At 39.9% G+C, this 13236-nt stretch overlaps 1 protein-coding gene across 2 annotated transcripts in view; it reads left to right on the plus strand.

The window, feature by feature from the left end:
* The window catches only part of slc12a2 (solute carrier family 12 member 2), a 115268-nt gene that overhangs the window by 71143 nt on the left and 30889 nt on the right, over positions 1-13236 (plus strand). For both annotated transcript variants that reach the window (XM_088281455.1, XM_088281456.1), the window contains exons 15-20: positions 655-754; positions 8282-8393; positions 8662-8802; positions 9350-9456; positions 9658-9737; positions 9938-10081. In XM_088281455.1, coding sequence (XP_088137581.1) covers positions 655-754; positions 8282-8393; positions 8662-8802; positions 9350-9456; positions 9658-9737; positions 9938-10081 — 684 coding nt within the window. The remainder of the gene's footprint in view (positions 1-654; positions 755-8281; positions 8394-8661; positions 8803-9349; positions 9457-9657; positions 9738-9937; positions 10082-13236) is intronic.

A 13236-nucleotide genomic window follows, 5' to 3' on the forward strand; every position in this document is an offset into this window, starting at 1 on the left:
GAGGTAGTAACATCAATGAAAATTTGAAACAATAATTCAAAGGCCTTAATCATGGTTCATGGGCAGCGCGCAAACTCTTTCGTCCTTACTACATATTCAGTTTTTCCAAACAAATCTTCTGTATTTTTTGTTGAATAAATTAGAGCATTGTGTATTGTGTAATTTTTTTGTGAATAATCTGACATTGTATTCAGAAAGTTTTAAGGTCCAGAAGAATGTGGTGCCCGACAAAAAAACAGAATCAAGTTAAAGAGAGTTTGTATTATCTGTTTGACTAATCATGACTAAGGTAAATTGCATACACACTTTTAGCAGTGTACAAAATCAAATCAGTTGCTTGAATAATTCTACAACAGTTATTCAGATTTCTAATGTTGCAAAATGTAAAGCTTTATGGCCTTGGTCTTTGCTGATAATGATACAAGACGGTCACACTGCAGTGTGCCCTTGCAACCTCTACAAATGCAATGCAGGGCTCACGACTTGGGACACACTTGTGTGCACAGTTTGAAATGCAGCTACACATACATATAATGCTTTCCTATTGCCTTTAACACCACATGGGACAGATAGCCTGTGGCTCAGCAGGGTCACCCACAAACACACTGACTAATTCCAATATGTGTTTCTGTGTGCATGCTCTCAATCGTCCAGATGTGAACTGGGGCTCGTCAACCCAGGCTTTGACCTATCATCAGGCTCTCACACACACTTTGCACCTCAGTGGAGTCGAAGACCACATTAAGAATTTCAGGTATAAAAGACAAGTAAGAACTTCAAATTTCCCCATTGTGGGACTAATAAAGGACATCTTTATCTTTATCTTGTCATTGAATTTATGTGGATCATCTTTGTGTTATGGTTAGATTAAGTTAATATGAACATGAAGCTGAATGGTTATTTTACGATTTTAGAGTTCAGTTGGAAGCTAATAAGCAGTATAAAAGGCATGAAATAATATCTTAAAGATTAGAGTGGCCTCCGGGTTCATTCTCATGTCCTTTCACCACCTACTCATAATCCCAAAGAGATTAACATATTTGCTTTGATTGTGCTAATCAGATTTAAATTGATGTGACATGTTGAAAATTACTTTGCGACAAGAAAACCTGTTTGAAACCATTAAAACGTTTGGCGCACTTCTTTGCACTGACAAATATTCACAAGGTGCGCACAGATTGCAAACCTTTTCCATTCAGTGAGATACTGCCTGAAGTGAGAGCCCAGACACAGTGTGGTGGAAATTCATTTTGGCCTTTTGCATCCGGCCCCCAAAGTCAACAACTAGAAATTCTGTCGATAAAGGTTATGAACTGAATCGTGACAATGGGTCGTTGGCGGAGTCCATCCTCACCGGAAATAAACTCTGACACCAGTGCTACAGGGACCAAACAACTTGAACTAGGGCATCTGGCACTTTATACCACCAGAACATGCACACAAGATCCCCCTGGGTACACAATTGAATATTTTCTCCAAGTCCTCAAAACACAGACTGATTGGGTGAACTCCCTTGCACCCCCAAGGACCCTGCTGAGGGTGTAAAGCTGGTCCACTGTTTCAAGTCAAGTCAAGTCAATTTTATTTGTATAGCCCTTAATCACAGACAGTCTCAAAGGGCTTTACATAGCCACAATCGACATCCCCGATCTTAACCCCCAGGAGGGCAAGGAAAAACTCACAAAACCTCATTAGGGGAAAAGTGAGAAACCTTGAGAAGGGACCACAGATGGGGGAATCCCCCTTCCAGGATGACCAGGCTGCAATGGATGCCAACTGGGCAACATTTGACACATACAATGATGCTATGCAATAATAGATAAGATAATATAAGAGTCAATTGAATGAAGTGCTGCAGGAAGATGACTTCAGTGGAGTGGGTCCTCATCCAGGGCCGTAATATCCATGGCAGCATATCCGAAGATGAGCCTTCGATCTTGTACCAGTCAGTTGGTGTAAATTCAGTACAGCCACTTCCAAGTGAATCGCCATCACCTAATTCGGGGAATTGGGAACAGAAAAGAAAGAACAGAAATAGCAAACAGGCCAACAAGTAGTTCAATGAAGTGCTGAAATATAAGGAAATCAGAAAAGGCGCTGCATGAAGACGACTTCGGCAGAGCAGGTCCCTTCCCGGTTCGTCAGTGCCGTAATCTTCAAAGCATGTCCCCATCACCTAATTCCCAAGCAGGGGAAGGAGGGGGCAGAAAAGAGAAGAACCGGCAGTAAACAGGCCAACAAATAATTAAATTAGATGCTAAAGTATACAAATAAATTGATCAAATGTCGCGCTGCAGGAAGACGACATCACTGGAACAGGTGCATGCACAGTTGGTCAATGCCTTAAACTTCCTAGTGGGTCACCGTCACCTAATCCCCCAGCCGGGGGAAAAGGGGGCAGAAAAGAAAACAAAAGAGGAAAAAAAAAAGCGGCAGTAAACAGGCCAACAAATATTTCAGCTAAATGCACAAGAGTATAAATGCGTCTTTAATAGTGTTTTGAACATTTCTACTGAAGTGGCGCCTCTAATATCTGAGGGTAGTGCATTCCAAAGCATTGGTGCCCGAATAGAGAACGCTCTAGAACCTGCGGACTTCTTTTTGGCTCGCGGGATCACTAAAAGACCAGCATTTTGTGAGCGAAGGTTTCGGGACGGAACATATGGTACCACGAGGTCAACGAGATAGGAAGGTGCTAAGACGTGCAATATTTTAAAAGTAAGTAGCAGAACTTTAAAATCACATCTCAAGTGGACCGGAAGTCAATGCAAATTGGCTAATATCGGGGTAATCTGATCAAACTTTCTCGTCTTAGTTAAGAGTCTAGCTGCTGCATTTTGAACTAACTGCAGACTTTTAATACTCGACATGGGGAGACCCGAGAGCAAAGCGTTACAATAGTCGAGGCGAGACGTAACAAACGCATGGATTAAGATTTCCACGTCACACGTTGATAGAATTGGGCGAATTTTAGCAATGTTACGCAGATGAAAAAACGCAGTTCGAGTAATATTTTTAATGTGCATTTGAAAAGACAGTTGCGTCAAATATAACACCGAGATTTTTTGTTGAATCCTTTTGGATAATATTACATTTATCGATATTCAGAGTGGTGTCTTTGAAAAGGTACCGATGACGCGCTGGTCCAATGATGAGCATCTCGGTTTTATCTGAGTTAAGACGCAAAAAATTGAAAGACATCCATTGTTTAATTTCGGCAAGGCACGCCTCTAATTTATAGCAGTCGCGCGGATTCGTTATATCCAACGGCATGTATAATTGCGTATCATCAGCATAACAGTGAAAACTAATGTTATATTTCCATATAATATCACCAAGCGGTAGCATATAGATGCTAAACAATAGAGGTCCAAGTACCGATCCCTGCGGAACTCCACATGTGATCTTACAAAGATCCGAAGTCGTATTGCCATGAATTACACGGTGCGTCCTCTCCGACAGATACGAATTAAACCAAGAAAGCGCTGAACCTGAAATGCCAACACACGTTTCAAGGCGTTTTAATAATATGTTATGATCAACGGTATCAAAAGCGGCACTAAGATCGAGTAAGAGTAATATTGATGAGGTGTCGGCGTCCATAGCTATGAGAAGATCATTAGTAACTTTAGCAAGGGCCGTCTCAGTAGAGTGGTCGGCTCTAAAACCCGATTGGAAAGGTTCAAATTGATTATTAGCAATCATATATTCATTAAGTTGTTGCGCTACGACTTTTTCAAGAATTTTTGCAATAAACGGAAGATTTGAAACCGGCCTATAGTTGATGAGACTCTCTGGGTCAAGGTTTGGTTGCTTAAGTAACGATCGGATAACGGCGGTCCTAAAAGCTGCTGGTACTACACCCGTGGTAAGTGATAGATTAATTATATTTAAAACAGACGGTCCTAGGGTCGTAAACAGTTCTTTAATTAGTTTGCCAGGAAGCGGATCGAGCACACAAGTTGTCGGTTTTGCCGCACTAACCAATTTTGTTAGGCTCTCAAGAGATATTTTTTTAAATTGACATAAGGTTATCGGACAGTTATCAGCCCTAATGTCCCTATTAACACCATTTATCGCGGAATTCGACGGAATTTTAAAAACAGTGTTTTTAATCTCATCACGAATACATTCTATCTTCTGAGTAAAAAATTGCATAAAATCGTGAGCTGAATAGGAAGAGCTATCCGAGGTTGGTCGCTGTTGCGTTAGCATTGCTAAGGTATCAAATAAATATTTAGGGTTGTTTTTATGTAAGACAATTAATCTAGAATAATAATTAGTTTTGGCTAGATTAAGCGCTTCTTTGTATATTAGTAAACTATCGCACCATGCCTGACGGAAGACCTCAAGTTTGGTCGCACGCCATTTGCGCTCAAGCTTCCTACAAGATCGTTTCAGTACGCGCGTTTCCTCTGTAAACCACGGAGTAAGCCTCTTTGGACGAGTTTTAGTTTTTAAAGGCGCGACGGAGTCAAGCGCATTTAACAAAGCGACATTAAAGTTGTTTGTGAGATCATCAATCGTACCAATATAATTAGGAAACGAAGCAGTTGCTAAAGGGAGTAGCTCAGAGAACGCAACGATGGTTGAGGAGCTAATGTTACGGCTGCTATAATTTTGATTATGGTCAGAACGATGACAGTGAGCCAAGACTTCAAATTTGATAAAGTAATGGTCAGATATAGCACTGGTATATGGTAATACAATTATTTTTGAAGATGCTAAGCCTCGGGTTAATACCAAATCTAGCGTATTGCCATTTATATGCGTTGCTTCATTTATTATTTGCGTGAAACCAAACATATCAATGATTGTCCGAAACGCCACGGTTAAGTGGTTCCGACGGGAGATTCATATGAATGTTGAAGTCGCCCATGATAAGTATATTATCCGCATGAGTTACTAAATCAGCTACGAATTCAGAAAATTCATCTAAAAAGCCGGAGTAAGAGCCAGGTGGACGATAAAGAACGGCAAGATAAAACGGCAGCTCGGCTGAGGATCGCATAATGAGAACTTCAAATGTTTTAAAGGAATTGCTAAAACGAGGACTAAGTTTTAGGTTAGATTCGGAAATGAGGGCTACACCCCCGCCTTTCTTTTGAGGGCGCGCAACATGCGAGCTCACGAAGTTTGGAGGCGAAGCCTCATTTAGCGGTAAAAACTGATTCGGTTTTAACCAGGTCTCGCAAAGACCAATCATGTTAAGATTATGGTCTCTAATAAGGTCATTAACTAACAAGGCTTTCGATGAAAGCGATCTAATATTTAAAAAGCCGAGTTTCAGTAAAATAGGTCTTTCTAAGTTATTCCGCGCAACAGGACTCCTGGTCATAATATTAAGGAGATTGCCTTGCCTAGGTCCCGGATTGTACCTCGAGCGACTATAAACGCGGCGAGAAATTCTGACGGTCGGAATCCGATAGTTATTTACCAGCTTTCGAGTGCTATTATTTTGAGAGAACGGCTCGTCGTCAATAAAACCGACCGAGGAGGAATGCTTAAACCCATCATGTATTGCCACCTCAGTAGAAATTATATCAGTATGAGATGTAACAGCGTATGGTGTGTAGCGCTCAAATCTAGAAGAAAAGCTATGCGTGTTGTCTAAGTCTATCATAGCGCTAGTTAGCTCTAGCCTTACAGACTCCATACCCTTCCTTACAGGCTCACTATTCGCCTGCAGCCCGACCTGCTCTAATATGAATAGTCATGGAAGGCTCAAACAATAATCTATGTTTCTAGAAAGAGTGATGGCGCCTTCCCAGTTAGGGTGAAGGCCGTCCATCCTCAGCAGGTCGGGTCGGCCCCAGAAAGAAGGCCAGTTATCTATAAACTGCAGTCCCTGCTCACTACAAAAACTAGCCAGCCACTTATTTAGCGAGAATAATCTACTAAACCTCTCATCATTGCCTCTCGCAGGCAAGGGGCCAGAGACAATTACTCGACTCATCTTTCTGGCGAGATCACATGTCCTTGCTATGTTTTTCTTTGTGATCTCTGATTGCTTCATCCTCGTGTCATTGGAGCCAACCTGTATCACTATATCTGAATAGCTAGCGTTGTTTGCACTGCGCTGGTGTATAGGTGTCTTGCGCGCTAGCTCCATAAGATTAGCTTCTATGTCGGGTGCTCTGGCCCCAGGAATACACATTACTGTGGCTGGATTTTCAAGCTTAATGTTGCGGGTAATGGAGTCACCTATCACTAAGGTGCGGGAGCCATGAGACAGAGGTGGAATGGAACTGCTATGTGTCTTAACAGGCTCACCGCGATTAGCAAGCCGTTTACGGCCAATGCTAACCAGACTAGCAGGTTGGCTACAACCCGTGCTAACAGTCGTGTCCGCCACGTTTACGCTTACCACATTACTCTGCTCTAGCTGGCGGACACGTCCCTCTAGCAGGGAGAGTCTTTCCATGAGAATGGTGCAAGTGTTGCATGTGGTGGTGCACGAAACCATAGTTGCGTTTACTCGCCCGGTGGATAAAAGCGGAGGAAAAGATGTCGCGCCGAAAGTGACGTCCTGTCGCGCCGAAAGTGTTATAGGAAGAAAATCACACTGCCCCTCCTGAATCTGAAATTCGACTTCCTGATAGGCTCTGCTCTCCAGCACCCCTGAGTAGATCTTACTATGGAGGCTGAGGAGTGTGATTCCTCTGTTGTTGGAACATGCCCGCCGGTCTGCTTTCTTAAATGGGGGACCACCACCCAGGTCATCCAATCCAGAGGCACCTTTCCTGATGTCTATGCCATGTATTAGAAATGTGTCAACCAGGACAGTCCCACATTATCCATAGCCATCCATCAACATCCATCAAGTTTTTGTCTCAGCGACCACCAAAGCTGCATTCCACTTGGCTCGCCGGTACCCTCAGGCCAAAAAGGCCCGATAGGGCTCGTCCTTCATCTTGACGGCATCCCTTACTATTTGTATCCAACAGTGGCTTCAGGGATTACCACCACAACAGGGATTGACCACTTTACGGCCACAGCTCTGGCCGCCTCAACAATGTTCCACTTGGACTCAATGTCCCCCGTAACATTTGAGAAGTCCTGCTGGACATGGGAGTTGAAACTTTTTCTGATGAGATTCTGCCAAACCTTCCCAGTAAACTCTCTTAATACTTTTGGTTCTTCCAGTTCGGCATCTTCCCTCTCCGTTCCTCCAAACAACGGCCATCCAGGTCTCACTGTCATTGCCCATATGAGCATTGAAGTCCCCGAGCAGAAACAGGGAGTCTCTAGGGCAGGTGTGGGCAAACACATGGGGCCATTAAACGTTTTAATCCGGCGCGCCAAACTTGAAAAAAATTAGATGAATAAATCTTGTTAATGTTTTATTTTCTAAATACTGTGGTTTTTCAAAGACATATATATTGTTGTAATGCTTTTGTTCACTTTCATTTCAAATTAAATGTATTTTTCTTCTCCGATGAGGTGAGGTTACCAGAACACTCAATCCATCTGCTCCTGGTCCGGCACCTGTGTCAAATTTTAGAACCCATTGTGGCCCGCCAATCAAAAAGTTTGCCCACCCCTGCTCTAGGGGGAGCGCTCTCCAGCACACCCTCTGAGGACTTCATAAAGGGTAGGTAGTCTGAACTACTGTTTGGTGCATAGTCACATACAACAGTCAGTACCTGTCCTCCCCGCCCGAAGGCAGAGGAAGGCTACCCTCTTGTCCACTTGGGTGAACCCCAACATGGGCTGCCTAAACCGGGGGCCAATAAGCATACCCACCCCAACTCTGCGCCGCTCACCATTGTCAACTCCAGAGTGGAAGAAAATCAAAACCGTCTCGAGAGGACTGATACCAGACCCCAAAATGTGTGTGGAGGCGAGTCTCACTCTATTAGTCGGAACTTCTCTGCCTCACACACCTGCTCGGGTTTCTAACCTGCGAGTTAGGTGACATTTTATGTCCCTAAAGATAGCTTTTGTAGCCGGGGATTGGACCGCCGAGGACCTGCCTTTGCCTGCTGCCCAGCTAACAAGGCCGACCAGACCCATATGACCGTCCCACAGGTAGTGAGCCCATGGGAAGAGGGACCCAGGAATGGGGCCTTTTTCGAACTGTGCCCAGTCAGACCCCATGGGTACAGCCCCTGCCATCAGGTGTTCACCAACAAGCCCCACATCCAGTCCTGGCTCCAAAGGGTGGCCTGTTTCCAGGAAAAGGAAAACTAAGTCAATTTATATTTATAATCATTAGGGGTCTTATGAACGTGCTTTGTCTGTTTTAAGCAATGATGTACATTTTTGCTTATTATTGTAGACCTCAGTGTCTGGTGATGACTGGTTACCCGAACTCCCGACCAGCTCTGTTAGACCTGGTTCACAGCTTTACCAAGAATGTGGGTCTGATGATCTGTGGTCATGTTCGCACGGTGAGCAAATTGTTCCTGTTAGCATTAAATTTTCTTCAAATAGTCGCATCTAATGTTGTTATTACTGTGATGCAATTGTAACAACAAGCTCACCTATTAAAAAAAGACAAAAAATAGAAAATGAAAATTCTTCTGACAGTATTTTTCAGATTAACAATTATTTAATGTTATTGTTGTTATTTTAATAATATTGAGAATTTTTATTATTATTGTTATGATTGCATTATTTACTCCACTATGTACCATATTTATTTTGGCCACCTCACAGGGTTACAGAAGGCCAAACTTTAAAGATCTGGCAACAGACCAGTCTCGGTATCAGCGTTGGCTGCTGAAGAATGAAACAAAGGCTTTCTATACGCCAGTGTTTGCAGATGACATGAGGCAGGGAAGCCAGTACCTCCTTCAGGTAGGAAGACATTGGCCAGGAACAAGCCTTTGTTTATAATGCCATCTCTTCATAAGGTGTTTTTTGTCTGTAGTAATCCAGTTAGTAACAATATTTCAAATTCATCAGGATTTCAATGTGACCTCTTAATTATGATGTGCTTGCTGCATACACCTGACTCAATATATTTTTTCTTGAAGTGTCAGTGCTTGCGTGTGGTTAGGGAGTATAAATGACTGAAGGCAACTTTAACAACATAAATACCATAATTAGGGTTGGCACGATGTCAATAAAAAATCAATTCAAGTGATGATTTTATTTTTCTTTAGCACGGTGCATTTCCTCAATGCATACGCATATATATGTATATATATATATATATATATATATATATATATATATATATATATATATATATATATATATATATATATATATATATATATATATATATATATATATTGAAATATATATATATATATATATTGAAATATATATATATATATATATTGAAATGATGACAGATACTTTTGGTGTTTTTCAAACCAGATATTTCTTTCCTCTTAAGGCTGCAGGTCTGGGCCGTCTAAAGCCCAACACTCTTGTGTTTGGCTTCAAAAATGATTGGCGAGATGGTGACATGATGAATGTGGAGACATACATCAGTATGATCCAGTAAGTTTTAGTCATTTTACTCATCATATAAATAATAATCCTTCACTCAAGCAGGCCAAAAACTGTTCATTTGAGTTTGGTTTTAATGTATGTATTATTTTTTTATCTTAAAAACTAGATTAAGACTTGTCATATTTAATTATCCGTATTGATTTGAGATTGACAATTTGATGGCCTGCTGTGTTTTTATCCCTTTCTCAGTGATGCCTTCGACTTTCAGTACGGCGCTGTTATTTTGAGATTGAAAGAGGGATTGGATGTGTCACATATCCACGGACAAGGTATGAGATCGTTCGTGTGAGTGGGTTGGTGTGCGTGTGTTTGTTTGTGTATACATATATACATACATAAGCCTGATTTCATATACTTTGTGATTTTTTTTTTTTCATTATTAAAATTTGGCAAACTTGTTCGCACTCATCTCTGATGTTTCATTTAACAGACTTTAAATACATTGAAAATCTTTTAACTCTGTCCACAGATGATATGTTATCATCTCAAGAGAAGTCCTCTGGGGTCAAAGATGTGATTGTGTCCATTGACACTAGCAAAGACTCTGATGTGAATTCATCCAAGCTGTCTTCCAAAGCTACAAGCCTCCAAAACAGTCCTGCTCTACAAAAAGGTAAGATAATTCATGGCAAATGTGCTCTTATTCGTATTTACTTTCTGAACAATATCTGAACTGATATTTGAAGCTAATCAAAAAGAGCTAATGGAGAGAAAAAAAATTAACAAAATGGTGTCAAATTTTTGAATAATTAAAAACTCTGAACAATAGTATTTGCTTTGTGACCCTAGTTCTGGTACCTTCTGACACACCCTGTAATGTATATTTGTTTTAATTTGAAAGAATCATTTTTAAAAACAACTAAAGAGAACTTTGCTGTCTCTTTCATCCTATTACATAGGTTTGCCTCTTTCCTCTCTCCCCTTTAATACGGTGAATATTTGCGGGGCAGTCATAAAGTAATGAGCTCAGATTAATTTAACCTAATAAATTTTTTTTTAAATGTTCATGGTTTGTTGTTAACAAAAAATATTTTTTTTTTATTAATTTTTTTGTTTTTTGATGTAATGTTTAAGCCTCATCTCTTCCTGTCAACGATTTATGAAATGTCATGAATGTCCATTAGATGCAGAGAGCCGTGATTGAATTTCTTGCTCTACCCATGAAAAAGGATTAATAAACCTGGTGACGCTCATGCTTCTCAAAACAAGCTTCTAAATGGCCCTCTTTGTGCGCATCTATGAGTTGTGTGAGAACCCACCAGCCAGGTCCCACGTTAAAAGGAACCTTGTATAGCGCATTTCCACCTATTAAGGCACTCAAAGCGCTTCACACTGAGTTTGCACCCACCTCCTGATGACGCTGCATCGGGAGCAACTGGGTGGGGGATCGAATCCAGCCATGCCATGCCGCCAAAACATGTTTGCTCTATTTGAAATATTGGGTTGTTAGTTACATAAATATATACTTCTTTTTAATTTCCCAGTTCATACATTTTGAAGAAACTTCATTTGCATATACATTGCATTGCATCCTTGGTAAGTGACGTAACATGGTTGTGTTCTGTTCTTTTTAGCAGTCACAGCAATCTGTTAGAAGCGATGAGCTCCTATGTTCAGCCTTTTCAGTTCGGACCAGAGCATGATCAAAGACATGAGGGAAGTGACGAAAATATTTTTTTACCCGAATAGTTGTGGTGCGTGATTAGGATATGCTTATCTCTGTCTGAGTGGATATATCTGTTACCTGTCAAGTCATGTACATTGTAAACCTTCAGATGTCTGGCTGTTTGACTTAACTTGTTTAGCTTTGTTAATTTACTCTGTTGTGAATTCGGTGGTCGTGGGTCAGCCGTAGCTACAGCTAGTGGAGAAGCCGAATGATCCAGGTGCTTCCAATTATTCTATATTTCTAATAATGTCTTAATAGTTGAGTTCAGTGGTTGTATTTTGAGATCCATTTCTCATAATAGTCGGGGTTTCTTTAATGCCTTTTTGGGTGGTGGCCCTGTTGAGCCTCCATGAGCCATGTTGTTGTGGCCCTGTCCTAATTGGCACATCCCCTTTATTCATGAGGTAATATGATAAGTTTCAGTCTTTATTTCATATTTAGCATCTTGAAACTGTGTTATTTTAGAAAATTAAGAAAATCTTACCTTTATGCAGTTGCTTTTTTGCATGTTCTTAAAAAAGGCAGTTTAAAATCTGAATATGTAACATTTGACATACAGTCAAGCAGAGAGATATTCTGTCAAATCGCGACAGACTGATAGGACCAACTTCAAAAAGTGTACATTGATGTCTATATATTATTATTATGTAAAAAAGTTGGCCTAGAGGTTAGGATTCAGATTATTAACCCTAACTGTGTCCGGTTTATACCCCTTCCCGTGTAGACCAAGATTATTATAGTTTTGGAATTTGAATTATATTTTAAGAATATTATAATAATTGTTATTGTTTTAGTTTTTTGTATTTCGTTAGTTTTAATTTGTTTTCAGAGAGGCTCTGTTAGTTTTTATTAGTTTTATTTTTTTCCAAATTACTTAATCGTTTTAAAAGTTTTTTTTATGTGTTTTACTTGTATGCAAGAAAAGAAAACTAGTAAGTATTGTGCTGTAGAAATTAGACAAAATAGTATTTGAAAACATTTTTATAATATAGGGTACAGTTTAACAGTCCACAGACTTTGAATTACAATGAGCGTAGTGCATAATAACTCTTCTAAAGTCAGATACATATATGGATTGTTCTACCCCTCATTTATGAGTCAAGAAGGTAGAATGTGTAGTAATGTCCTTATTTCGCCAGTAGATGTCAATCTTGTCATCATATACTTTATATTATACTTGTTCATGCCTTTGTTGTTGCCACCTACCGGATGAGCACTGTAAGCAAGCCAAGTTGTTGTATAACAATAACTGTTTCATTCTCAAAATAAACTATAGTAAACCCTAAAAAGAAACAGTCTAAATCCAAAGACTGTGGAAAAAAATAATGAAATGACATTCTCAACATTTTTAAGCTCGACATTAAACAAGATATGAGTCATTTGCTTGTTTTTTTTTTATTTACTCGAAAACTGGATACCTAGCTCTTTATACTAAAAAATGTTTTTGTGTCTTGTTGCAATCATTGTTTCTGTGTGTTTTACTGTCTAAAAGCCTCTATAGCAGAGGTATTCAATTAAAAGTCACAGAGGTCCACGACGAAAATTTCTTCCGATTAAAACGTCCGAACCAAAGTCCAACTTCCCGAAATGTCTAGCCTATGTTCACATTTTTATATAGTTTCAATATTTAGTCATTTTCAACAGAGTGCACTTTTATACTAAATATTTAGCAATGTTCCCATTAAACACCTTTGCCAGTCAAACAAATATAAGGCGTTTATTTCACATTAAAGAAAATGTGGCTCCAGGAACTTAAGGGTGCCACTTCCAGAAAAAAACAGTAAAATATCTCCTGCAGAAATATATCAAGTGCTAAGCATTGAGTTAACATATTTTACCTTTTTTTTTTTTTTTTTTTAAATCAAAGAGTTATCAGCCTAAAAAAAACGGAAAGCCTAATTATCCAAGTAAACCAGGTCAACATGTTCAGTACACAATCAATAAAAATGGCTGTCCTCATGAAAAACTAATTCAAAATGAGATTTGACACCACTTTTTCTTTTAAATATTTTTTTAACTTCTCTTAATGAGAAAAATGAGTTTGTGACTGCCCTGCCAGTAACTTAAATCTGGGTTGGAACGGAGTCAGCGCCATTGGG

Source organism: Idiotropiscis lumnitzeri, chromosome 18 (genome assembly GCF_059441095.1).
Source record: "Idiotropiscis lumnitzeri isolate Australia: NSW breed Sydney's pygmy pipehorse chromosome 18, RoL_Ilum_1.0, whole genome shotgun sequence".
In the NCBI taxonomy this organism is placed as follows: Eukaryota; Metazoa; Chordata; class Actinopteri; order Syngnathiformes; family Syngnathidae; genus Idiotropiscis; species Idiotropiscis lumnitzeri.